Source organism: Erinaceus europaeus, chromosome 8, assembly GCF_950295315.1.
Source record: "Erinaceus europaeus chromosome 8, mEriEur2.1, whole genome shotgun sequence".
Classification (NCBI taxonomy): domain Eukaryota; kingdom Metazoa; phylum Chordata; class Mammalia; order Eulipotyphla; family Erinaceidae; genus Erinaceus; species Erinaceus europaeus.
This window is the reverse complement of record NC_080169.1, coordinates 60625497-60653343: the sequence shown is the minus strand read 5'-3', so window position 1 is coordinate 60653343 and position 27847 is coordinate 60625497. Positions and strand designations below refer to the sequence as shown.

At 38.0% G+C, this 27847-nt stretch overlaps 1 protein-coding gene across 4 annotated transcripts in view; it reads right to left on the bottom strand.

The window, feature by feature from the left end:
- ELAPOR2 (endosome-lysosome associated apoptosis and autophagy regulator family member 2) overlaps window positions 1-27847 on the bottom strand; it is a 222930-nt gene that overhangs the window by 40934 nt on the left and 154149 nt on the right. For all 4 annotated transcript variants that reach the window (XM_060196310.1, XM_007537720.3, XM_060196308.1 and 1 more), the window contains 8 exons: window positions 24608-24736; window positions 13964-14054; window positions 13108-13210; window positions 10442-10579; window positions 6688-6951; window positions 5369-5542; window positions 2964-3153; window positions 324-420 (listed from right to left, as the gene is read on the bottom strand). In XM_060196310.1, coding sequence (XP_060052293.1) covers window positions 324-420; window positions 2964-3153; window positions 5369-5542; window positions 6688-6951; window positions 10442-10579; window positions 13108-13210; window positions 13964-14054; window positions 24608-24736 — 1186 coding nt within the window. The remainder of the gene's footprint in view (window positions 1-323; window positions 421-2963; window positions 3154-5368; window positions 5543-6687; window positions 6952-10441; window positions 10580-13107; window positions 13211-13963; window positions 14055-24607; window positions 24737-27847) is intronic.

Sequence of the window (27847 nt, the reverse complement as noted above, 5' to 3'; positions counted from 1 at the left end):
TTTCTTAATCTAGGGTTCTGTTTATGTGTGCTTCCACTGCTCCATGTTGCTTTTTCTGTCAGAAAAAAAGATATAGAGGAGACAGAGGGGGAATAAGTACCCCAGCAACAGACTCCACAGCACTTCTCAGGAGATGCTAAGGCTCAAACCTAGGTACATGTCCTAACAAGTTACTTTTCTTGCTTCTTTATTACACAATTTAAAGTCATATATATAAGATAAATTGCCTAAGGCTTCCAAAATATTTCATGATTTCTACTTTTTACTGAGTCTTCCATTTAAGGACCAAATTACTATCTTTTTGACAGAGCTTCTTCACTTACTTGTAAAAGAAATGCACATCTGGTAGTTGACTTGGTGATACTGGGAACATACCTTCTTTTATATTAATATTTTGTAGTGTTGTTTCAACTGTGACTCCTAGATAAAATACAAAAAGGAAAAAAAAAGCTACTAAGCAATACAGAAAAAGTGGGTTACTATTTAGTTTTTGTAGATCTGAAAAAAAAAAAAAACTTTACATTGAGGTTATCTTCTCACCAGATATTTTAAATTAAATTAATGCACTTGTAGTAAGAATGAGAAACTTTCCAAAACAAAAAATGAAACTTTCTACTACCTAACTTTGAATTTTGCTTAAGTAACATCATTTCATTTCCTTCAGCCTTATGTCCCAAGTCTAAAAAATACAGACACTAATTGAGATGATCACAGAACCCATTCATGAAATTTCAACATGGACTACTAAATTTCTCAACCTCCCTTAAGTTTTTTTCAAATCATTGTGAATATTATGTGAATATAACTTTTTATTTACATATAGTATAGATAGACACATTTAACAAAGTATTTATGCCTTAGTAGTTTCCAGAAAATAACTTCATTTTTCATTAATCTAAAACCAACACGTAAACAAAGAGTTTTTCCTATCTTTTGAGGGCAAAATTATGGCAGATTCAAAATTCAAGCATTAACAAAATAAATAAATACCTTTGTTCATTATAATAGAGTTATAACACTGAGCATAAGCTCAGTAACTGCCCTTGGTGCTGAAAATTAAACCTGAGTTTTCCTTTGGAATATACAGTAATGGTTCTCAAATCTGACTGAAATAAGAGTCATCTAAGAAGCTCGTTAAATTGTTCTTTTTTTTTTTATCTTTTTTAAAATATTTATTTATTTTCCCTTTTGTTGCCCTTGTTGTGGTTATTGATATCGTCATTGTTAGGACAGAGAGAAATGGAGAAAGGAGGGGAAGACAGAGAAGAAGAGAGAAAGATAGACATCTGCAGACCTGCTTCACCGCCTGTGAAGTGACTCCCCTGCAGGTGGGGAGACAGGGGCTCGAACCAGGATCCTTAAGGAGGTCCTTGTGCTTTGCGCTATGTGCACTTAACCTGCTGCGCCACTGCCCAACTCCCTGCTAAATTGTTCTATTGCAGCATGTCTTATTAGATTCCTGATACCCACAGCAGTCCAGTGAATTTGGTACCTAAGAGTCAATAATTAGGAGCCTGAATTCTTCATGGCTCAATTCTTAAAACTTTCCTCTAACTTCTGACTCACAAACATAGAAAGGGCAGATGAGTAATAAAATTCAGCCCATTCATCCTCTATCCTTCATAGTAGAGAGTCCTTAAATAAGTTAATATGAAATACCTTATAGTCCTGCAATACAATTCTTAGAGATATACCCAACAGAATATGAAAATACTAATTTCAAGGGATATACGTAGTTCTTATTCATCGCTGCATTATTCACAATTACCAAGGAATGGAAGCAACCAAAATGTTCATCAAATGACAATTGCATGAAGAAGTTATGTGACATATATTCAACAGAATACTACTCTGCAATTTAAGAAATATGATACTGGGCCCTCCAAGGAAATATGGATGGGACAAGGTGGTGATTACACATAGCAAAGTAAGGAAGTGAAAGCCAACTACATGTTTCCACTCATATCGTAGAATACAGGTCACTGAAGCATAGACTTGCAAAACCATGTGATCAAATTTCTTTAAGACTTTATGAAAACTATATTGATGACTATGATGCCTACCACCCGGGGGAGGAAACAACACAGAATTTTAGTAATAGGTGCAGTGTTGAACTATACTTGTGTACTCTTGCACTCTATTAAACCATTATAAAATCACTGAAAGAAATAGAAAAATTTCAGCACATTCGTGCTTGCTATTCGTCACCAATTTACTTCTGGAGTAAGAAAAATGTGTCAAAAGCTGGCTGCAGATACTATAATTTGATTTATATTGAGTATGCTTAAAACACTACTTGTGTTTTGGTGTAAGATAAAATTGTTTACTAGAGTTTGCATCACCAGGTTCCAGGTGTCATCAGGATGCCGGCCAGACTTCCCTGGATTGAAGACAACACCAATGTGTCCTGGAGCTCAGCTTCCCCAGAGACCCATCCTACTAGGGAAAGAGAGAGGCAGACTGGGAGTATGGACCGACCAGTCAACGCCCATGTTCAGCGAGGAAGCAATTACAGAAGCCAGACCTTCTACCTTCTGCAACCCTCAATGACCCTGGGTCCATGCTCCCAGAGGGATAGAGAATGGGAAAGCTATCGGGGGAGGGGGTGGGATACGGAGATTGGGCGGTGGGAATTGTGTGGAGTTGTACCCCTCCTACCCTATGGTTTTGTTAATTAATCCTTTCTTAAATAAAAAAAAAAAAAAAGATAAAATTGTTTTCCCCTTAAATTTCCAAAGAATATACTAAAAATCACAAGCCTTTCAAAGAATTCATGATTCTTATTACTCTTCTTGTTCTCCCTGAGATTAATCAACTGACCTCACTAGTAAGATCTTGTAAACCCTGTCACAAAGTGATGACTTACAATTACCTATGGACCTCAATTATTCATTGAAATTATCAATGCATTAACAATTTTAGAATAAATGCATGCATGCACATATGAGCCAAATGAAGCTTACCTAAAAACGTATCTGCCAGAATGATGGATTGTGATGATAAGGCTGCTCGGAAACCCTTACTTTCAGAAGGAATAATAGTTGACTGACACACAAATGTTCCTACCAAATTTGTGTAATCATCTGACCCTGCCACCATTTCCTTTACAGTAAAGTCTGTTATATTGTTGGTACAGAGAGCCAACTTCTTCCCCTAGGAAAACAAAGTAATAAAAGAGTAGTTTTACAGAAGGTCGGCTAGCTAGTGACTCTCTTCTTTCCACATAGATTTTAACTGATGTAGAGTGGGACTTGGATACCTGTACTTTTTTTTTTCTTTTTCTTTCTTTCTTTCTTTCTTTCTTTTTTTTTTTTTTTTTTTGCCTCCAGGGTTATTGGTGGGCTCAGTGCCTACACAACGAATCCGTGCTCCTGGAGGCTATTTTTTCCCTTTTGTTGCCCTTGTTTATTATTGTTGTTGTTACTATTATTGTTGTTATTGCTGCCATTGTTGTTGGATAGGACAGAGAGAAATGGAGAGAGGAGGGGAAGACAGAGAGGGGGAGAGAAAGATAGACACTTGCAGACCTGCTTCACAGCTTGTGAAGTGACCCATCTGCAAGTGGGGAACTGGAGGCTCGAACCTGGATCCTTATGATGGTCCTTGCACTTTGCACCACCGTGTGCTTAACCCGCTGCACTACCGCCCAGCACCCTCTTTTTTTTTTTCCTTTATTGGGGGATTAATGTTTTATAGTCAATAGTATGTACATGCATAACATTTCTCACTTTTCCACATAACAATACACCCCCACTAGGTCCTCTGTCATCCTTTTCTAGGACCTGTACTCTCCCCCCACCCATCCCAAAGTCTTACTTTGGAGCAATAACCAACTCCAGTCGACACCTGTACTTTTTAAAAGTTATTGAGGCAATTCCAATGTTCAATCGGGGTTGAGAGTCACTTGATTTATATATATATAAAAAATATATATACAGAAATTCAAGACTGTACTACTCCTCCAAATACACACATCGTGTGTGCTGAATAAAAAGCAGGGAAAGAGCCTATATGAAACCTTTAATTCACAGAATAAAAACGTACAAATAGAAACCAGAAAACTTCTGCTGAAGGTATTTTGCTTGCTTGCTTGCTTGTACCAAGTGCTACAGAGCTCTGCTTTAAGATGGTATTGCTGATTAACTTGGGACATCACAGCCTCAGCATGAAAGATTCCTGCATAACAATTACCGTTATCTCTCACACTACACCACACTCCACCCCACCCTTCCTGACTGGTTCATCCCAAGGGGGGGAGGGTAAAAAAAAAAAGAGAGAAAAAACTTGTTCTTTTCTTCTTTCTCTTTAATATATCTACGTGTGGAAAAAAGAATGTGTCAAGACTGAAAAAGAAAGCATAAAATCCATGTTACAGCAAAATCCTAACGTCTAAATTCTAAAGGACTGATCACTAAGAATATCTTAATTTACGCACTCTTAGATTCAATGATATGTATCTGCTCAACTGTCCAGTAACATGAAGGAAATACAGGGTTTTACTGTTTTATGATTTAAAAATATAGGATGATTAGAAGATACAATGTATAAAAATTAGAATATTGTGTAAAATAATATGTTTATATATACCATAGTCCCATGCAAATTATCACACATCCACTACAATTTCTGCTAGGAAATGTAAAGGAAAATTGTAGAGTGTTTAAAATGGGCATAAAGAAAAGAATAAGGATTTTTAAATGAAGCTGTCATTCCAAACCTATAAAATTTTTCCCTTCACTAAGTTTTCTAATACAAGTGCTATCACTTTTTACTAGGATTAAATTAAATCATTACAGCAAAGAAGAAAGAAACATGGAGAAGAGAAAATAAGAGTAGTGAAGAAAGGGAAAACACAATAGTAAGAAGAAACGAATAAGAATAAAAGAAAAAAGTGAAAGGCAGCATATAGGAAGCAGAGAGATGATGGAAAAACAGCAGTGGTAATATAAAAATGAGACAGAAGTCTGATACACAATGGAATTTATCTTACCTGTTTTGTTTGTTTGTTTACCAGAGCACTCATCAACACTGGTTTATGGTGGTGCAGGGGATTGAACCTAGGACTTTGGAGCCTCAGTATGAGTTTGTTTGCATACCCATTATGATATCTACCCCACACCTGATCTTACCTCTTTTAATAAAATAAAGAAAAAAAAAGAAACATGATTGGTCAGTGGCTCTTTTCATCAATAAAGAAGTAGATTAAATACCTGTTATGTGCCATAGTGGCTTTAAGACTTAAACTTCAGTTTCTGACATTTGGTATTTAGTTTCTATAGATTCTTACTCATAAACAAAATAATCAAACAAAATCCACTCACTCAGAGCTGAAATATAGCTCCACCTCAGCTTGTCATCCGGAACTCACCTCATGCCCACATAAACTGATATTGAAGAAATGGAAGTATTTTGTTCCTTTAGAGGTAAAGCTGGGGCCATTCATTAGTGAACCCACACTGCTGAGGTTGCTGAAGTCATAGTGCAAACTCTGGTTTTCTTTTTCATGGTAGAAAAAGCAGTCACTATAGCAACTTGAGTGATCCTTTGATTAAAGATGAAGAAAATATTTTTTTAAAAAAAAAGACATCAAAAAACAGAACTAGCTATTGCAAAAAAAAAAAAACTGTGATTCAAAAATGTTCTAGGATAAAAGGCTATTTCTGGAGTTTTGTCTCAGTTATAGTTTAACATACTAATGTAATTATTTTTGATTTTCTTAATATTTATTTTCCCCTTTGTTGCCCTTGTTTTTTGGTTTGTTTTTTTTTTTACTGTTGTAGTTATTATTGTTGTTGTTATTGATGTTGGTTGTTAGATAGGATAGAGAGAAATGGAGAGAGGAGTGGAAGACAGAGAGGGGGAGAGAAAGATAAACACCTGCAGATCTGCTTTACCACTTGTGAAGCGATTCCCTTGCAGGTGGGGAGCCAGGGGCTCTAAGGGAACTGGGATCCTTTTGATGGTCCTTGAGCTTTGCTCTACGTGTGCTTAACCCGATGCGCTACTGCCCGACTCCCACTACTGTAATTTCTAAATACTAGCTAGATTTTTCTCGACAACATTAAGATTCATATTTTTTTAAGTAAAATTATAGTTATTCCAAGATTAGCTTCTTGTAGAAAGGTATTTACCCCACCTTCAGGGGAGGATGTTTCACAAGCCGTGAAGCAGGTCTACAGGTATCTATCATCCCCTCCTACTTCCCTCTCAGTCTTTCTGTCTTATCAAATAAAATATAATAGAAAGTAAAAAAATATATATTTACTAGAAAAATTCACTATTATGCCAGTTTAAAATAGGGAATAAAACTACTTCTTACTTCACCCATTATATGGGAACAACCTTTGCTTTGAAAAGCTTTTAAGTCATCATATATTCCTAAAGTAAAATCATAGATATAATTCATTTACTTTAGCTTAATGGAATGTATGATAATTAGTTCTAATATATCTGGGAAACATTCCAACTTTTGTACTTATTATTTTATGCAACCAGGAACTAGCACTTTCCTGACACATATTAAGTTTTCGGTTAATGTTAGAAAAGACGAGATGAGAAAGGGAATTAAAGATGCACTTTTAAATATAAATAGCAATCTTGTAGCTCCTGGAGAAAAACTAAGGGTAACCTTTGCCTTTATCCATTAAATGTGTTCTCCTAAAGTAATTGAAGTGCAGACCCACTTACCTGAGTGTTTCTACTTCCAGGTCCACATGGAATGCAAGCTTCCTTGCCATATACCTGATGTATGGACAGGTAGGTGTCAGTTGGACACTCTTTGCACTGGTTGGTTTCTTTCTCAATGTAGTGGCCTGGAGGGCAGGGGACACACGATGAACCTGACTGTTCAGAACCAAGGGCACAAGCACGGCATGAGGACGCCACCCCATCAACTGCATTAGTGGCAGTGATAGAATAAATCTTCACCATGTCATTGATGAAACGTCTATTCTAAAAAGAAAACAGAAAGTAATGATCTCTGCCTGATGAAATGTCTATTCTAAAAAGAAAACAGAAAGTAATGATCTCTGCCTTGAGGCTCAGTCGTACAACCAGAGTTTTATGTTGATATCACCAAAATAAGCAAATTTTCCAACTTAATATTTATAATTGACAATAGAATAATCAATATATTATTTATACTTGGAGAACATTTAGTTATTTCTAAAAGCATAAAACTTAAACACCACTAGCTGATTTTCACAGTAATGGAGCTCCAAGAGTTTTACCACAACCACCATGATACTTGTCTGCTAAAAACTCAGATTTGTAGACTTTACATTTGAAAAACTGGTATGGTCTAATAAAGGAATAACTGCATGAAGCAGGGTGGTGGCACACCTGGTTGAGTGCACATGTTGTAATGTGCAAGGTCCCAGGTTCAAGCTCCTGGTCCCCACCTACATAGGGAAAGCTTTGCAAGTGGTGAAGCAGTGCTATGGGTGTCTCTCTCCCTATCACCCCTTCCCTCTCAATTTCTCTATCTAATACATAAAGATAATTAACATTTTTTTCTTTAAAAATAGAGTTAAAACATTAAACAAAAGGAATAGCTTCATTTCTGGTCATTGTTCATTTGGAACTAAACCTAAATCTAATGACACAGTAGAATATTGACAGTGTTGAGAGATGAAAAATTCTTTAACTTTGGATTAGAAGTCTTGATGGACTAGGTTTCTGGCACGTACCAAAACACTGCAATACTGACGTAATCATACCACTTCTTTGTGTCTTTCTCCCCTCTCTAGTACTGATCCTAACTAATACATTCTGATTTCTACTGAGAAAATATAGACTAAAGAGCAAGAGTCTTGAGTCTTATTAATGTTTTTCCTTCTGCGTGAGTTAAAGTCTACTTTTCATAAAGCAATAGGTATCACTCTAAATTAAAAAGTAGAATAGAATTCAGTAAGCAATGTCAAGGTAGAATGCTCTTGCATTTCAGATCCTACTTGATTATAATCTTAACACTGAAACACTCATGAAGAACTGGAGCCAAGTAACATCTAGGGAATAGATTCCCCAGTGAAAGTCTGAAAGGAAAATGCTCTACTTGCCACCACAGTTTTAAGGCACTTTTAAACAAGTAATTTACCTTGTTCTCACTTTGGAAAGGGTAGGTCTATGGAGATCCATAAGGATAACAGTCATGTCACTATTTAAAAATATGCAATGGGAGCAGTGGCATTACCCAGTTGAATGCACATATTATCAAGCAAAAGGACCTGGGTTTGAGCCGTTGCTCCTTATCTATAGAGGGGACACTTCATGAACTGTGAAGCAGGTTTGCAGATGTTTAGCTTTATCCCTCCCTCTTTTTCTAATCCTTCTGTCTCAATTTCTCTCTGTCCTGTCTAATAAAATGTTAAAAGTACAAAAGCAACCTTGGCATGTTTCACTTCAGACTGTTTCCAGGCATGGAATGTCAACCCTCCAGTTTCATTACTCTGGTGAGACCTTTCTTAGCTCATAGGACTCCTTAATTCCATTTCAGGTAGTGTACTTCCTAAAAAAAAGCCTCAAAACCTATATATAAACCAGGGCTCGTGAGATAGGGCATATGTACACATGTATCCACAAGTTGAGGGAAAATATATACCTTAAAGCAAAAGTGCACAATAGTTTGCAGTGAGTCAATAAATGCAGCAAGTAAGTAGAAAGATCTGAGAAAAGACACTGTCAAGTACCTAATCAAATAGTTTTATTTAGACCTAGATACACTCCTCACCTAATTCCTATTTCATGTCTCTCAATCACTCCAAGGCTAACCTTGTCAGACAAGGTAAGGACAACAAAAGCTGGATAAGGGCAAGAGACTGGCATATTTTACAGATGGCTCTTTGGTCACTACCAGGCCACCCCATCACCTGGGGCCCTAGTCAGGGAATCCTGGGATTCCCACACAGACATGATGGGACTAGACATCTAACAGATCCCTCTCTTAACTGCTACTGGTCATCTTCATCAGGAACAACATAATGGACCCCTCTGTAAGCCTCTACAGGACCTTGTCCTCAGTGTGGATCAACAATGGTAAGGACTGCCCCATTCTCCAAAGGGAGGTTGAGCAACATACTTTGCCACTTGAGGAAGATGGGTCTTGAAATTAGTGCAGCCTAGAATGTTTCTAGCCATGACCACAGAATGTGAGCTCAGACCTATAGGGATGCAGAGGTTACACAGGCTTCTGCGAAAAATATAGGCCCCAGTTCAAATTGATAGGGTTTACAGTCAACAATATTTATACACTTTTCACACATTTGGGAACTACTCTCTGTCCTGATCCAGCTTTCTAGTCCTTTTTCCAACTCTGACACTATCTTCTCAAACAATACCTTTGGTCCACCTGCAGGTTAGCTGTCAGGCTCAGACAAAACTAGTGAAATCATGGGCCTCCTTGGAATATACCTAAGAGAGACCCACTAGCTTTTTTTAAAATGGAGACCTCAAATCTTATCTGCTACATTCTTGCCTTTGTGTTCATGATTATTTAACAATTTGTTCTGTTTTATATTTTAATGCTTTTTCAGCCAACAGGTTCCAAATGCTACCATGATGACAACCTGACTTCCCTGGGCAGACGACCTCACCAGTGTGTCCTGGAGCCCCACCTCCCCAGAGCCCTGCCCCACTAGGGAAAGAGAGAGATAGGCTGGGAGTATGGATCGAACTTCCAATATCTATATTCAGTGGAAAAGCAATTACAGAAGCCAAGACCTTCCATCTTCTGCATCCCATAATGATCCTGAGTCCGTGCTCCCAGAGGGATAAAGAATAGGAAAGCTTTCAAGTGACGGGATGGGATATGGAATTCTGGAGGAGGGAGTTTGTGGAATTGTACCTTTCTTATCCTATGGTCTTGTTAATATTTCCATTTTATAAATAAATTTAAAAATTAAAAAGTGCAATGGAGTTTGATTAGGGTCAGATTAAGTGATATTCAAGCAGGGAAAGTTAGAGAGAGTAATAATGCTGTATATTAATCCAACCATATATGCAAAACACACTCTCCAGGTTGTAAAAGAAGTCACCATTGTCATGAAATAACAAAACTACACCAGGTAGTAGCTCTAAGACAATGTCAAGTTATGTAGATGAAGAGTTATGAAATCGCTCACCTAACTTCAGAAAACTTTAAAAATAGATTTTTAAATAACTAGGAAGTGAGATCGTCTCCTAAGTTTCGAGCAAATAGTAATTGTTCAGGGTGCACAATAGTTCAGAAATAGATGTGTCACTCCATTTCATACACTCTTAATCTCAAAAAGTATCTTTTTATGCCAATTCATTCCATAACCAAGTTAATGAGTCCCCATCAATAAAAAGCTAAGTCTTTTCTTCCAAATTTAAACATTATTTTACATGAAATATCCATAGGTTCATTTTTTTGTCTTTTTTGTTTTGTTTTGTTTTTCCTTTTTGTAAAGTGCATCAAACTTACATCTTGACCCTGATTAGTTCTCTGGAAAGCCCATGTAAATGTAAATGTTGCATTCTTGAAGATGATGTGAGTATAAGCTTGTTTTTCTTTTGTTCCACCCCAGGATTCCACCACATTGGTACTTTTTCTATTAATATCCTAAAATACATCAGTAGAAATATATACAAAAAATTACATTACAAATAGATATTTATATTTATAGTAAACATAACAGGATTTATATTTATCTGCAGAGCATGTAACAACAGAAATCTTTACAGTTCCCAACAAGTTTGTTCAAGTACTTACTAGTAACTACAATGTATAAATTGCACTGTTGAGAACAAGCTTCAAAATCATAGTATTTAAGGGATTTGAGAAAGAGAGAAAGAATTTCCAGTTTAGGAAATACAGAAGCTAGGGGTTGGGGAGACAGCATAATGGTTCTGCAAAAGACTCTCATGCCTGAGGCTCTGAGGAAATACAGAAGCAAATTCTTCAAGCTTCTCACAGTAATCTTCTTGGATCCTTACAAAATAGCAAGTTTTTCTATTTGTACTTTTGTTCTTGAGAGATTCTGATAAGCAGTCTTTGTGTAGGGAATTCTAAATCCTGCCCATTATACTTACAACTTTGAATCTACTCCAAGTGCAGATTAGTTAGAATGCTGTTTTGTGTTCATGAAATAATATTGGCTTGTATTTCAACTCCAAAAGGATTAATATGTGTGATATTTTGTCTGTTTCCCTTAGATAAATTCAGTATTTGCAATATACAAATAAATGTGTGGTAATCCCACCAATATACTGTCACTATCACTAAACTGGCTAGAAAACAAATACAATAAGCCGGTCAAATCATAATGCACATCTACCTTATCTGAAATGGAAACAAAACCTAATCCTGAAGTTTCTACATAGTCTTTTCTGCAGAGACCTTGACAAATAAGTCAGAAACATAGATGAGCTTTTGTTATCTGGATATTGATAATTACAACGGCATGAACTCAAATTACAATGGCATGAGCTCAATACATGACTTTTCCTTTCTTTTCCTGTAGTGTAAATTTAAGAGTCAAACATGTTATAATATAATCAAATATCCCATAAAGAAATACATTTAAGTTCAAGCCATGGACATGAATAATAAAATCTGCCTGTCCTAGAAATTACAGAAGTCCCCAAGTTAACTACCATTTTACCAAATGTTTATTTCATGGTTATCACTAAGGCTCAGTGCCTGCACTATGAATTCACTGCTCCTGGCAGCCATTTTTTTTTTCTTTTTATTGGATAGGACAGAGAAAAATTGAGAGGAGAGGGGAAAATAGAGAGGGAGAAAGACACCTGCAGACCTGTTTCACTGCTTGTGAAGCAATGCCCCTGCAGATGGGAAGTGGGGGGCTCAAGCCAAGGATCCTTGAGCAGATCCTTGAGCAGGTCCTCGTGCTTTGTACTATGAGCACTATTACTTCATTTTTATGTCCTAGTTAAATAGTACCTCAAAATAAAATCCTCTGGAGACCACATCTTTCTTACAAAGAAAATCACAGATTCTGCCTTGAGCTAAAAACTCTAAGACTGCTTTTTCAGAATAACTGTGATTTCCCTACCATCAGGATTGCTTGATTAAGTGAGAGATTTAAAAACCTAATTACATTCGCATAACTAAACAGGGTCTCCTCAGAATTTTAGGAACACTGTAAGGAGAGATAAGCTCTATTTAGAGGGATGTGAGAAATTTTCCCAGAAGAGATGAAATTTGTTTCAATTAAATGTGAATGGAAGTTCACAAAACAAAAGAACAAAAGGGGAAAAGTTACTCAAGCTTAGAGTGTGAAATGCACAAGTAATGAAAAATTATAGGGTATTACACTAGCAAGTTTTGGAAAATGGGAAAAAACCTGTAACATGTACATAGTAAAGTTCTTTGTCAACATATATTAAATTTTGTAAAGGGAAAAAAAACTCTTCTTTTTCCAAAGCTCTATAACTCCATTATTTTCTGCCCTCACTATCTAATCTACACTTTTCCTCCATGATCATTTGACTAGCTGAGTAGCTATTAGAGAAGAATATTTAATCTGTTGGTAGCTCGTTTTCATGAAGGATTTATAAAATAATTTCTATTGAGAAAATGTTGATTCACAAGTTTTGAGGTTATCACATTTCCATCTCCCCAAGAGTATGCCTTGCCCTTTATCAAATTCTCATCCTCCTCTGCCATAGAGCACTGGATCCCAGATACCTTTTTAACATGCCTTCCCTCTGAGTCTCTGGATACAGCCCATTAAAGTTTCACTTTGTTTTTTTCTCTTTGTTTTTTAGGTCCCACTATCAGTGAGATCATCCAGTACTTTTCTTTGTCTTTATCTTTCTGCCTTATTTCACTTCACATGATTCCCTTAGGTGCCATCCATGTAATATAGAGGGAAAGATATCATAAAGGAATTTTTCTTAGTTATCCAGTCCTCCCTCACTCAGTGCTCCTCATGGGATATGAATACTTCGTCTGTAGACTTGTATTGCATAATTCTTAGTGAATTATTTCAATTTTGATATTTTTGAAGGCCCTAAGAACTGGAAGAAAAACTATTATATCCCAATTTGCATAAATAAATTCACACTTAGAGTACTAAACTACCAAAAAAAAAAAATTCAGACTTTGAAAGTTATTCTTTCACTTACCACCATGAAGTACAGAACACAGTCTGCAGAACAGAAGGTCTCGAAAACAAAAGTTATTCGTCCCAGTTCAGTCCCCATGGCTCCAGTCATAGATGTGGGTGGTCTATTTGACAGATTAAACTTTCAATATATGCTATAGGTTTTTAAATAATCTGAAACAAAATTGTCACTTCCTTCATTAAGCTAAAAGTCTTGTTCTTCTCTCCTGTTACCAATCCCCACCCACCCCTAATTCCTTCCTGACTCAATGGCTTCATGGTCATAGCACTTATTCTAAGATGGATTATAGTAATATGTTTGACTGTCTTAGTATAAATGTGACTGCCCATTATAAAGCAAGACAAAGACTACTATAGGGAAATTTTAACATGGTAGACTATAGTAAAACAAAATTTAAAAATGCATAACAGTAGTCTGGGAGGTGGCAGTGGATAAAGCATTGGACTCTCAAGCATGAGGTCCCGAGTTCAGTCCCCAGCAGCTCATGTACCAGAGTGATGTCTGGTTCTTTCTCTCTCTCCTCCTATCTTTCTCATAAATATATATATCAAAGATACGCTGGAAAACACTTTGGACAAATAATTCTTCACTAAGTATCCAAGAATCATAACTATGATAGCATGTGGATTTAATATTGTTAAAATCTTTCAGCTTCATCTGTATGATACACAATAGTTTCTTGCTGATTGATTCTATAGATATTTTTAATATTATACATCATCCTACAACAGTTTGTTATTTGCAAAGTTTATCACAATGTTATTATCTTTTACAAAGGCAGCCCTACTTTCTCAACTTCTATGGGTTGACAGGCATGAGAATTCTTAAGATGGGTATCAGAATTGTCTTTCCTTACTTAAATCCTGGTATATGCATATTTAAGATCAGGTAATCATTATCAGAGCCTCCAGCCCCACTCTGGATATGATCTCCAGCCACTTCCCAACCTGGAAATGATACAAAGTCATCACTGTTAGTAAAGAGTCCAGCAATATTATCCAACAATCTATTAGAATAGTTTTCAAAGAAAGAGCCATCAGCTTTTACATTCAAAGTTAGAAACATTCCAGAAGAATTTCCTCTGTTTAAACTGCACACAGAGGTAGAGACCTCTAGACACCAATAAAGATGTTCCAAATCAGTGCCCACATGTTTTTATAAAAGTTATTAAATGGAAAAACTAATAAGTTTTCTTAGTGAGACACAATCATTTTCTTAAACTGAAACAGATGGTCTTTATTTATTTATTCCAGTACATTTAGATGGAAAATCCTACCAGTAAGAATAAGTAACTTCACATTATTTACTAAAGAAGATCTGGGATCTAGAGTACATTTTTACAGATTGCCATACTGGAGCTTCCTAATTTAAAATGTATTTCTCCCAGTACTGTAGCCTCTGGGGCTCTGCTCATTTTCCTTCATGCTTCTCCTGATCCATATCATTGGATTCGGCATCTGCTGATCTCAACCAATCAATGCAACCAGTGCTATCTAGACATGTTTCACTTTGGACTGTGTCCATCCAGACACACCAGGCCTAGGATGTCAACCCTCCAGATCCAATACTCTGGTGAGGCCTTTCCTAGCTCATAGGACTCCTTAGTTCCATTTCAGGTGGTGCACTTCCTAACAAAGTTACAGAATCAAGATACAGACTAGGGCTGATGAGATAGGGCACATGTGCATGTTTCCATTAGTTAGGGGAAAATAGATACCTTAAAATAAAAGTGTGCAATAGTCTACAGTGACTCAATAAGTGCAGCAATCAATTACAAAAACCTAAAAAGACACCATAATATACCTAATCAAATATTTTCTACTGAGACCTAGATATCCTCCCCTACTTCCTATTTCACTTCCCTCAACCTAAGACTAACCTTGTCAGATACAGTAACAACAACAAAAGCTGGGAAAGGGCAAAAGACTGGCACACTTTACTGATGACCCTTTTGGTCACTACTACGCCACACCATCATTCAGGGCCCTAGTCAGGGAATCCTGGAATTCCCACATAGATATGATGGGCCTAGACATCTAACAGATCCCTCTCTCTACCATCACTGGTCATCTCCATCAGGAACAATGTCATAAACCCTCTTGTGGGCCTCCACAGGACATTGCCCTCAATGTAGAACAACAGTGGTATAAATTGACCCAAAATCTGAATGGAGGCTGGGTCAACCTATTCTGCCATTCGAGGAAGACTAGTCCTGAAATGAATGCAGCCTAGAATGGTCCTAGCCATGACCACGGAATTAGAGCTCAGACTCACAGGAATGCAGAGGTTACACAAGCTCCTATGATAAATACGAACAGACATAGGACCTAGGTCAGATCGATGGGGCTTATACTTAACGCTATTTATATACTTTTCCCATATTTGGGAAATTCTCTCTGCCCTAATGCAGCTTTCTAGTCTTATTTCCAACTCTGACACCTTCTTCCCAGAAAATGCCTACCTGCATGTTAGCTTTTAGGCTCAGTCAAAAATTAGTAAAGTCATAGACTCCTTGAAGTATACCTATAGTAGACTTCCTAACTTCTGTCAGCTTACAGACCCCAAATTTCATCTGCTAAACTCTTGCCTTTAGGTTCCTGATTATTAAATAATTTGTTCTGCTTTATACCTTAATGTTTTTCAGCCACCAAGTTGCAGATGCTACCATAATGCCAACCTGACTTCCCTGGGCAGATGACCTCACTAATGTGTCCTGGAACCCCACCTCCCCAGAGCTCTGTATCTCTAGGGAAAGATAGAAACAAGCGGGGAGTATGGCTCAACATGTCAACACCTTGTCCAGCATAGAAGCAATTACAGAAGCCAGACCTTTCACCTCCTTTACCCATAAAAATTTTTGGTCCATATTCCCAGAGGGATAAAGAATAGGGAAAGGGAGTGGATATAGAACACTGGTGATGGAAACTGTATGGTACTGTACTACTCTTATACAACAATCTTGTCAATCATTAAATCATTAATAAGATTTTTTAAAAAAAGAACTAAGTTCTCCCCATACCTATGGACTTCTAATTTTGATAAAAGGGTCCAAAAAATTAAATGTAGGGAGGAGGCTCTCTTCAATAAATGGTGCTGGGGAAACTGTGTTGAAACATGCTGAAGAATGAAACTGAACCACTTTATCTCGCCAGAAACAAAAGTCAACTCCAAATGGATCAAGTACCTGGACGTTAAACCAAAAATTATCAAATACTTAAAGAGAAATATTGGTGGAACACTTTACCATCTAAACCTTAAGGGTATCTTTGATGACACAAATCCAATTACAAGGAATAAATTAAAAACAAATCAGTGGGACTACATCAAATTGAAAAGCTTCTGCACAGCAAAAGAAACCATCACCCAAACAAGAGATGCCTCACAGAATGGGAAAAAAGCTTTACATGTCATATATCAGACAAGAAGCTAATAACCAAAATATATAAACAGCTCACTAAACTCAGCAACAAAAAAAGCAAATGACCCAGTTGAAAAGTGGGGAGAGGATATGAAAAGAATATTTACTACAGAAAAGATACCAGGTCATTGATTATCAGAGAAATGCAAATAAAGACAACAACCAGCTCACCCCTGTGAGAATGTCATATTCAAAAACAACAGCAGCAACAAATGCTAGCAAGGTTGTGGGGACAAAGGAACCCTCCTGCACTGCTGGTGGGAATGTATATTGGTCTACCCCCAAGAAGAACAGTCTGGAGAACCCTCAAAAGAGTAGAAATGGACCTTCCTTATGATCCAGTAATTCCTCTCCTAGTGATATGTCCTAAGGACTCAATCACACCTCAATGTGAGTCAACATCTAAAAAGATATATGTACACCTATGTTCATAACAGCACAATTCGTAATAGCTAAAACCTGGAAGCAACCCAGGAACCCAACAACATATGAATGACTGAGAAAGTTGTGGTATATATATATATATATATATATCAGCTATTAAGAATAATAAACCAACTACTCTGACCCATCTTGGATTGAACTAGAAGAAATGTTAAGTGGGTAAATCAGAAAGAGAAAGACAAGTATAGGATGATCCCACTCATAAACAGAAGTTGAGAAAGCAGAACAGAAAGGGAAATACAAAGTAGAATTTCACTGAGTTTGGAATATTGCACCATAGTAAAAAAAAAAAAAAAAAAAACTGGGGGGGAGAGTAAGGGTAGAGTTTCAGTTTCACTGTAGGAAAGTAGGGGTAGGGACATAGACTTTTGGTGGTGGGAATGGTGTCAGTATACACTTCTATTAACTTTATAGTCTTACAAATCATTAATATGAGGGGTAAATTAGATTGAATGTCTCAAACTTTTTGCTGCATAGACCCTAGTTCTGAGTATGTATGATTTCAATCCAAGTACTTAAGGTTTCAAATTGATAACCTGATTGAATTATAACAGTGGGCTTAAATTGTTAATACATTTCTAATAATGATGATTTCTTTGAAATATTTAATCAACTATAATCTTAGACCAGAAGCAATTGGTTGTGTCACTATATAAGATAGCTATATGTAGATAGCATTAAATGACATAAATCATGGTACGGTCTTGTATGATACAGTAAATCCTAACCATGGGATTTTCAAGGTAAACCAAGTTCCCAAATATCTATTGCCTTCTTAAACTCCAAGGCAGCAGGAACCTTCCTGATTCTCTATAATATCTGTATTTCCCCCAGTCCTGGAACCTGTGGGGCGTGGCTCATTTTGCTACAAATCTCGATCCACAACATTTGACACTGTATCTGCTGATCTCAGCAGAATCAATTCAACCTGTACCACCTCAACATGTTTCACTTCATATTGTGTCCATAGACACCAGGAGTGGAATGTCAACCCTTCAGCTCCAATACTCCTAGCTCATAGGACTCCTCAATTACATTTCAGGTGGTACACTTCCTAACAAAGCCACAGAACCTAGTTATAGACCAGGTCCCATAAGATAGAGCACATGTGCACATGTATCCATTAAGTTAGGGGAAAATATATGCCTTAATGTGAAAGTGCACAATAGTTTGCAGTGACTCAATAAGTGCAGCAAGTAAGTAGAAAGACCTAAAAAAGGCACTTTTTTAAATTAAGTACCCATTAAAGTACTTAAGCAAAGAGTTTCTACTTAGACCTAGCTACCCTCCTCACCTACTACCTATTTCACTTCTTTCAATCACTCCAAGGCTAACCTTGTCAGACAATATAAGGACTACAAAAGCCAAATAAGGGCAAGAGACCAGCATACTTTAATGATGGCTCTTTTGGTCACTACCAGGCTACCCCATAGTCAGGGAATCCTGGGATTCCCACATAGACATGATGGGTCTAGACCTCTAGCAGATCTCTCTTTCCACTGTCACTGGTCATCTTCATCAGGAACAACATAGTGGACCCTCTTGTGGGCGTCCACAGGACCTTGCCCTCAATGTGAGTCAACATTGGTAGGATCTGCTCCATTCTCCAAAGGAAAGTTGGGTCAACATACCATGCCACTTGAGGAAGTCAGGTCCTTCAATAAGTGCAGCCTAGAATTTGAACTCTGACCTGAAGAGATGCAGAGGTTACACATGCTCCTCCTATGATGAACAAGGGGCCCAGATAAAATTGATGGGGCTTACAGTTAACAATATTTATATACTTTTCCTATATTTGGGAGGTACTCTCTTCCCTGATCCAGCTTTCTAGTCCAACTATGACACTATCTCCCAAGACAATACCTTTAGCCCACCTGCATGTTAGCTGTTGGGTTCAGACAAAACTAATCAAGTTATGGGCCCCTTTGGAACAAACCTAAAATAGACTTCCTAGCTTCTTCCAACAGGAAGAACCCAAATCACATCTGCTATATTCTTGCCTTTAGGTTCATAATTACTAAACAATTTATTCTGTCCTATATCTTAATCTTTTTTTAGCCACCAAGTTTCAGATGCTATCATGATACCATCCTGATTTCCCTGGGAAGATGAAGTTACCAATGTACCCTGGAACCCCCACCTCTCCAGACCCCTGCCCCATTAGGGAAAGAGAGAGGCAGGCTGGGAGTATGGATCAACCTGTCAATGCCCATGTCCAGCAGAGAAGCAATTATAGAAGCCAGGCTTCCACCTTCTATACTCCATAATTATCCTGGGTTCACACTCCTAGAAACTATCAAATACTTAGAGGAAAACATGGTGGAACACTTTCCCACCTAAACCTCAAGGACATCTTTAATGATACAAACCCAATTGCAAGGAAGACTAAAACAAAAACAAATCAATGGGACTACATCAAATTGAAAAGCTTCTACACAGCCAAAGAAACTAACACACAAACAAAGAGACCCCTCACATACTGGGAGAAGATCTTCATGTGCCATAAATCAGACAAGAGACTAATCTCCAAAATATATAAAGAGCTCAGCAAACAGCAACAAAAAAGGAAATAACCACATCCAAAAATGGGCAGAGGATATGAACAGAACATTCATTACAGAAGAGATCCAAAAGGCTAACAGATGAAAAATTGCTCCAGGTCACTGATTGTCAGAGAAATGCAAATAAAGACAACATTGAGATACTACCTCACCTTTATGAGGATGGCATACATCAAAAAGGACAGCAGCATGGACAACATACTCTATGCTACACCTGAGGAAGATGGGTCAATATTGGGGCAGCTTGGAATGTTCCTACTCATAACCACAGAATGTGAGCTCAGATCTACAGGGATGCAGAGGTCACATAGGCTCCTAAGCTGAATATGGGCACCAAATCACATCAAATGGATAGGGTTTATAGTCAACAATATTTATATACCTTTTCAATATTAGGGAGCTACTCTCTTCCCTGATCCAGCTTTCTGGTCCTTTTACCAACTATGACATCATCTCCCCAGATGATAACATAGATCCACCTGCATATCAGATTTCAGGGGAATAAAACTAGTATAGCCACAGGCCCTTTGGAATATAACAAAAATATGCCTACTAGGACCCCCCCCCCAACTTTTCATCTGCACTATTCCAGCCTTTAGGTTCATGATTGGTCAACAATTTGTTTGGCTTTGTATGTTAACTCTCTTTTCAGCCACCAGGTTCCAGATGCTAGCATGATGCCAACCAGACCTCCCTGGACAAACAACCCCACCAATGTGACCTAGAGCTCTGATTCCCCAGAACCCCACCCAACTAGGGAAAGAGAGAGGCAGGCTGGGAGTATGGATCGATCTGTCAATGCCCATGTTCAGCAGGGAAGCAATTACAGAAGCCAGACCTTCCACCTTCTGCATCCCACAAGAGGCATTCCTCTTATGGAAGACACAGCTATATACAAATAATGTCAAAGGACATAAATTATGGTAATGTTGTGTATGATAAAGCAAATCGTAACAAAGGGATTTTCAAAGTTAACCCAATTGCCAAATAATTTGATTACAGCAATAACTATCTATTGCCTTCTTAATCCTAAAACAGTAGGAACCTCCTGCTTCCTCTACAGAGCCTATATTTCCCCCAGTCCTGGAATCTCTAGGGTGGGACTCACTTTCCTGCAGGCGTCTCTCAATTCATACCAAATGATACTGCATCTGCCGATCTCAACCTGCTTCATTTCAGACTGTGTCCAGAGAGGTCAGTTGTGGAATGTCAACCCTTCAGCTTTATTACTCGGGTGAGATCTTTCTTTTCATAAGACTCTCTAATTCCATTTCAGGTAGTCCACTTCCTAACAAAGTCCCAAAACCTAGATATAGACCATGTTCACATCTATCCATAAATTAGGGCAAAATATATACCTGAAAGCAAAAGTGCACAATAGTCGGCAGTGAGTCAGTATATGCAGCAAGTAAGTAGAAAGACCTAAAAAGACACCATAAAGTTCATAATGAAATAATATCTACTTAGACTTAGATACCCTCCTCACCTACTTCCTATTATACTTCCCTCACTCACTCCAAAGCTAATCTTATCAAAGTAAAAGCTGAATCAGGGCAAGAGACTGGCATACCTTAACAATGACTCTTTAGTCACTATCAGGCCACCCCATCAGCTGGGGCCCTAGTCAGGCAGTCCTTAGATTCCCAAACAGACATGAAAGGCCTAGATCTCGAATAAATCTCTCTCCACTGTTATTGGTTATCTCTATCAGGAGCAACACAGTCAACTCCTTTATGGGCCCCCATGGGACCTTACCCTCAATTTGGATCAACAACAGTAGAGAATGTTCCATCTTCCAAAGGGAGGCTGGACAACATACTCTATGTTCCACCTGAGGAAGATGGGTCCTACTCATAAGCACAGAATGTGAGCTCAGATCTACAGGGATGTAGAGGTCACATAGGATCATAAGAATATGGGCCTCAGATCACATCAAATCGATGGGGTTTACAGTCAACAATATTTATACACCTTTCCCATATTTGGGAGCTACTCTCTTCCCTGATCCAGCTTTCTGGTCCTTTTTCCAGCCACAACATCATCTCCCCAGACAATAACTTGGATCCACCTGCATATCAGATGTCAGGCTCAGGAAATTAAAAAAAAAAAAAAAACTAGTATAGTCATGGCTCTTTGGAATATAACTAAAATAGGACTACTAACAAAATGGAGGACTCCCCCCCTTCATATGAACTATTCCAGCCTTTAGGTTCATGATTAGTCAACAATTTGTTTGGCTCTATATGTTAACTCTTTTTTCAGCCACCAGGTTCCAGATGCTAACTTGATGCCAACCAGACTTCCCTGGGCAGACGACCCCACCTATATATCTTGGAGCCCCACTTCCCCAGAACCCCACCCCACCAGGGAAAAAGAGAGACAGGTTGGGAGTATGGATCGACCTGTCAATGCCCATGTTCAGCAGGGAAGCAACTACAGAAGCCAGAACTTCCACCTTCTGTACCCCATAATGACCCTAGGTCCATACTCCCAGAGGGATAAAGAATAGGAAAGCTGGGAGTCGGGCAGTAGCACAGCTGGTTAAGCGCACATGGCGCAAAGCACAAGGACTGGCATAAGGATCTCAGTTCAAGCCCCCGGCTCCCCACCTGAAGGGGAGTCACTTCACAGGCGGTGAAGCAGGTCTGCAGGTGTCTATTCTTTCTCTTCCCCTCTCTGTCTTCCCTTTCTCTCTCCATTTCTCTCTGACCTATCCAATAACGATGACAGCAATAACAACAATGATAAACAACAAAGGCAACAAAAGGGAAAATAAATACATATTTTTTAAAAAATTTTTTAAAAAAGAATAGGAAAGCTATCAGGGGAGGGGGTGGGATACAGAGTTCTGGTGGTGGGAATTGTGTGGAATTGTACCCCTCTTATCCTGTGGTATTTGTCAGTGTTTCCTTTTTATAAATAAAAATTTTAAAAAGAAAGTATCTTTTCTGACCATGAGGCAATGAGGTTACATATTTGGGAGCTACTCTTTGCCCCTAATCCAGCTCTCTAATCCTATCTCAACTCCGACACTATCTTCCCAAACAATACTCTTAGCCCACCTGCATGTTAGTTGTGGGGTTCAGACAAAAATTAGTAAAGTCATAGGCCCCTTGGAGTATACCGAAAGCAGACTTCCTAGCTTCTTCCAACACAAAGATCTCAAATTAAATCTGCTATATTCTTACCTTTTGGTTCCTAATTATTAAACAATTTGTTCTGCTTTGTACCTTAATGCTTTTCAGCCACCAAGCTGCAGATGCTATCATAATGCCAACCTGACTTCCCTGGGTAGATGACTTCAATGAGTCCTGGAAACCCACCTCCCCAGGGTGGTGAAAGAAACAGGCTGGGGGTATGGATTGACTAGGAAAAGACAGAAACAGACAGGGGATATAGATCTACCTGTCAATACCCATGTCCAGCAGAGAAGTAATTATAGAAGCCAGACTTCCCACCTTCTGCACCCCATAAAGATCTTTGGTCTATACTCCCAGAAAGATAGAGAATAGGGAAGCTTTCAATGGAGGGTATGGAGATATGGCATTCTGATGGTGGGAACTGTATGGAATTGTACCCCTTTTATCCCACAATATTTTCAATCATTATTAAATCACTAATATAAAAAATAATTAAAAAGTAAAAAAATAAGATAATATTTGTTTAAAGAGAGACCAAGAAATACACAAATTCTGTATGGCTTTCAAAGAAAAACCAACACTAATTTTCTTCAAACTCTTCCAGAAAATTGAAGAGGGGCAAGCACTCCCAAACATGTTCTATAAGGCTGACATAACTCTGATCATAAGGAGATCAGAAATTTTACCTATGTGTCAAAACCATTAACCACCCCCTCCATATAAAATGGTTAAAAAAAAAAAAAAAAAAAAAGCACTATCCCCAGCCTCCTAACAGCATGAGCCCCTCTGAAGTTGGAAGGTGGCCTAAGAAGAAGAAACCCTATCCTCATGTTCATGCATATGAAAAAGCCTTAAAAGACCTGTACCTTGTTCACAATAGCCAGAGTGGAAGCAGTCTAAATGCCCATCAATAAATACCCTGCTAAAGAAGTTATGGAATAAATATTCCATGGAATACTACTCTGTACCAAAAAAAGATGATGTTGTTTCTACTGAGACAAAACAGATGGAACTAGAGGTAATTATGCTTAGCAAAATAAGAAATGAGATGTAAGACAACTATAGGATGGTTTCACTCATATGGATTCTATGGATCTGATAACTATGAACTTGCAAAAAGAAAAAAAGAAAAAGAAAAAGAAGCAAGCAAACTGTTTCTAAAACTTGTGAGAACTATGGTGGTTATCTCTGGGTGGTTGGAGGGTGGAGCTACAGAGCTTTGGTGGTGGGTGTGGAGTGGAACTATACACTGTAATCTTACAATCTTGTAACATACTATTAATCACAAGTTAAAAAGAAAGAAAGAAAAGTAAGCCCTCATCATGACTCAATGTTAAGACAAATTAAACCAATCCAGATATAAATGCAGTCATAAAACTCTTCAACCTGACAAAAGACACAGATCTCATCAACTTTCTAAGTAATCTAGTCTTATATTTATAACCATAAAAATATTCAATTATCTACTTCAAAGTCGTCTCCAAAGTTGTGAAGTATCAATAATTTATGTTCTTACAGGAACACTATATAGCTGCCATACTTGCTTACTGATTTTATGTGAGAGCTGGAAGATGGACATCTAACCATATGGCAAGATTAAGATGTCTTCTGAACTTTGAAAACAAGATCAGAAGGGAAAACTCTAAGCAGAACTTGGACTGGAGTTGGTTTATTGCACCAAAGTAAAGGACTCTGGGGTGGGGGCAGGGTTCAAGTACTGAAATATGATGGCAGAGGAGGACCTAGTGGGGGTTGTATTGTTATGTGGAAATATTATGCATGTACAAACTATTGTATTTTGCTGTTGACTGTGAACCATTAATCCCCCAATAGAGAAATTTTTAAAAAAATGTTTTCTGCCCATACTTAATGCTTTTGAGAGATGAATGCAAGAGTCTCTACTGCCAAAATACATCAAATAGAATGATTCTACTCACCATTCATTCCTTCACATTTAGAATTCCCAACATTGAAGCAGGAAGTTTTCATGTTGCCAGGGAGGACATTCCACCATTTATATTCAAACCCAAGTGCTGGCTCTGTTCCTGCTGGACATGGTCTGCATTCTACAGGAGCCAAATGAGGACAAACAATAACAATTAAACTACATCTGGACAACTTCTTCCTGTGCTCTAAGCACTACTAACAAATTAGCAGAGTGAGAAGTGGAGAAAAGAGATATCAAACACCAGATTCATTAAAAATTAATTTTTAGGTATCTCTGGAAACAAAAATAATTCTGGAAATAGTAAACACATATGTGTTTGCCCAAGAACAAAAAAAGAATACACGTAAACTATTATAATTATTTTTCTTTCACTTATGGAAGCAACACTGAATTACTGTCTACATTATGAGTAATTCTGAAATTAGTTTTCTTACATGTGATCTCAGAATCAATTTCCTCTACTTCATATACAAGGAAAAATTTCACCCTTTATATTGATTATTAAACCTAATAGAATATTTCATCATTTAATTGTGGACTGATTACTTGAAATTAAAATTATTGGCTATGTTGAAAATTATGCTGAAAACTAAGGATTTAGAAAGAGATTTATAAATAAACCTTATCTGAGTCAGGTGGTAGTGCACATGATTGAGTGCCTAAGTTCAAGCCTCAGGTACCCACCTGCAAGGAAAACTTCATAAGTGGTTAACTAGTGCTGGAGGTGCCTCTCTCCCACACTTCCTCTCTCTATCTTCCCCTTTCATATCAGTTTCTGTCTCTATACAAAATAAATAGATACACTTAAATAAATAAATAAATAAATAAATAAACCTTATTTAAATTACCATATACAAAATTGAAATAGGAAGGTCTTTTCCTACCACTTTTAATTCAGCCAAATACTTTGCATAATTATATCAGTAGAAAAGGAATAGGAAGTGAAAATGTTTACTGAACAGTCACTTCCTGAAAGTACTGAAGGAGACATTTTTACACACCTTACTCAGTGATGATAAGCTAGACATTATTACCCACTTTACAGATGTGAAAATTAACGTTCCAAAGGTTTAAGTAACTTAGATAAATTACAGTATTGTTATCCTGAAAGATACAGATTCAAACAAAGTCAATTTAACTCTGGAGTCCTTTTTTTGTGCAATCTTTTAAAGGCTCTGGATAATTAGTATATGGTATCAATACAATGAAATAAGATACCTGGAACCAGAAAAATAGCTCTCCCTGTAAGCCAGCTGTCTTGCTATACATAAAGTCCAGGTTGCAGGCCCACCATCAGATAGGTAGTGCAAGGTAGAGACAGAACTGAAGGATGCTCCAATGCTGGGTTGGTTTTTCTCTGTATTTGTCTGTCTCTCTGATTGAAAAAGCCAGGCCAGAATAATGAAATCATGCATGTAGGAGGCCCCAATAACACCAAAAAAAAAGTAAAATACCTGTAACTAAAATGCTTTATAATCTTTGTCTATAAAATGTTAAACCAACTCTATAACCACTCTGTATTTTTATATCTGGTAAGCATGAAAAAGTTTTCCCAAATGTGTACTTTGAAACAGTCAATGTGGGTGCTATTTTAACTGCCATATAACTAAAGCAAAAAAAAATTCCATTATTGTAGTACAAAATATGAATTGCTATTCAAAGGCTAAGAAATTGTGCAGATGCAGTCACATCTGCCATGTTGTCCCCTCAGGCTACTGCTAGTTCCAGTGAGAGTTGGGACATTCTCGGAGTGCCTGTTCCGCCATGTTGTGCCCTCAGGGCATTGTCTATTTCCCCGCGATATTTGGAGTGCTTTGATTACTCCTCCCCCATTCCCATTCTCACGAGAGTTATTATCCTATCCTGGAGTGCTATGGTTACTCCTCCCCCTTCCCATTCTCACGAAAGCTGCTCCTATAAAAGCCCTTATTCTTCCACACCTCGCTCTCTTGCTGGCCCTTCACCTCTCTCCTGCTGGCGCTTCACCTCTCTTGCCAGCTCTTCACCTCTCTTGCTGGCGTTTCACTTTGGTGTTTAGACGCAGGAAAGGTTACTGCGTGAGGCAGCCATTTTCGCTACCTCCACGTGGCCCAACCTGTTTCTCTTGCACCCAACTCTGAGGTGCCAGGACAAATAAAGATTTGTGTTCCCTCTTCGCTCCGGACCTCCTCTCTCTCTTCTCCATGGTGCAAAACGACACTACGTAGTCACTGACTAATAATAAGTAGCATTAGATTAGATTTCTAAAATACATCCTTTCTTCAACTGACTCAGACTCTGAATAATATAGTGATATAAGTATCAGACTGGGGTGTCAGATGTAGCAGATTTCTGACACTAGAAAGTCATGTTATTGATGGGCCTAGAACGAGTAACTCCCTCTCTCATTGTTACCGGTCATCTCTATCAGGAACAAGAAAACAGACCCCTTTGTGGGCCCCCATAGGACCTTGCTCTCAACATGGATCAACAGCGGCAGAGAATTTTCTATCCTCCGAAGGGAGGCTGGACAACATACTCTATGATCCACCTAAGGAAGATGGGTCCTGAAACCGAGGCAGCTTAGAATGTTCCTACTCGGGTACCAAAGTAAAAACCCTGTGGTGAGGGGTAGACATGCAGCTTCCTGGGCCAGTGGGGGGTGGGAGTGGGTGGGAGGGATGGGTCACAGTCTTTTGGTGGTGGGAATGGTGTTTATGTACACTCCTAGCAAAATGTAGACATATAAATCACTAGTTAATTAATATGAGAGGGGGGAAAACCAATTGTATGTCTCAAAGTTTTTCAAAACACAAACTGAATCTTTTTAATATATAGGCTGTGTATTTGATATGCGGACTCTCTCAAAAGCCTAGACCAAGTAGATCAGAAGCATCCAATAGCACAACTATATACAAGATACTGGGTACTGTATAGCAAACCATAACAAAAGGACTTTTAAAAGTTAACCCAATTACCAAATAATGTGATGATAACATTAACTATCCATTCTCTTTATGAACCCTAAGACAGCAGGAACCTCACATCTCCACTATAGAGCCTAAACTCCCCCCAGTCCTGGAACGCTTGGATAGGGCCCACTTTCCCGTATGCCTCTCCCAATCCATACCAAATAATATTGCATCCGCCAATCACAACCTAACCAACGCAACGATTGCCACCTCAACATGCTTCACTTCAGACTGTGTCCAGAGACTTCACGTGTGGAATGACAACCCTTCAGCTTCAT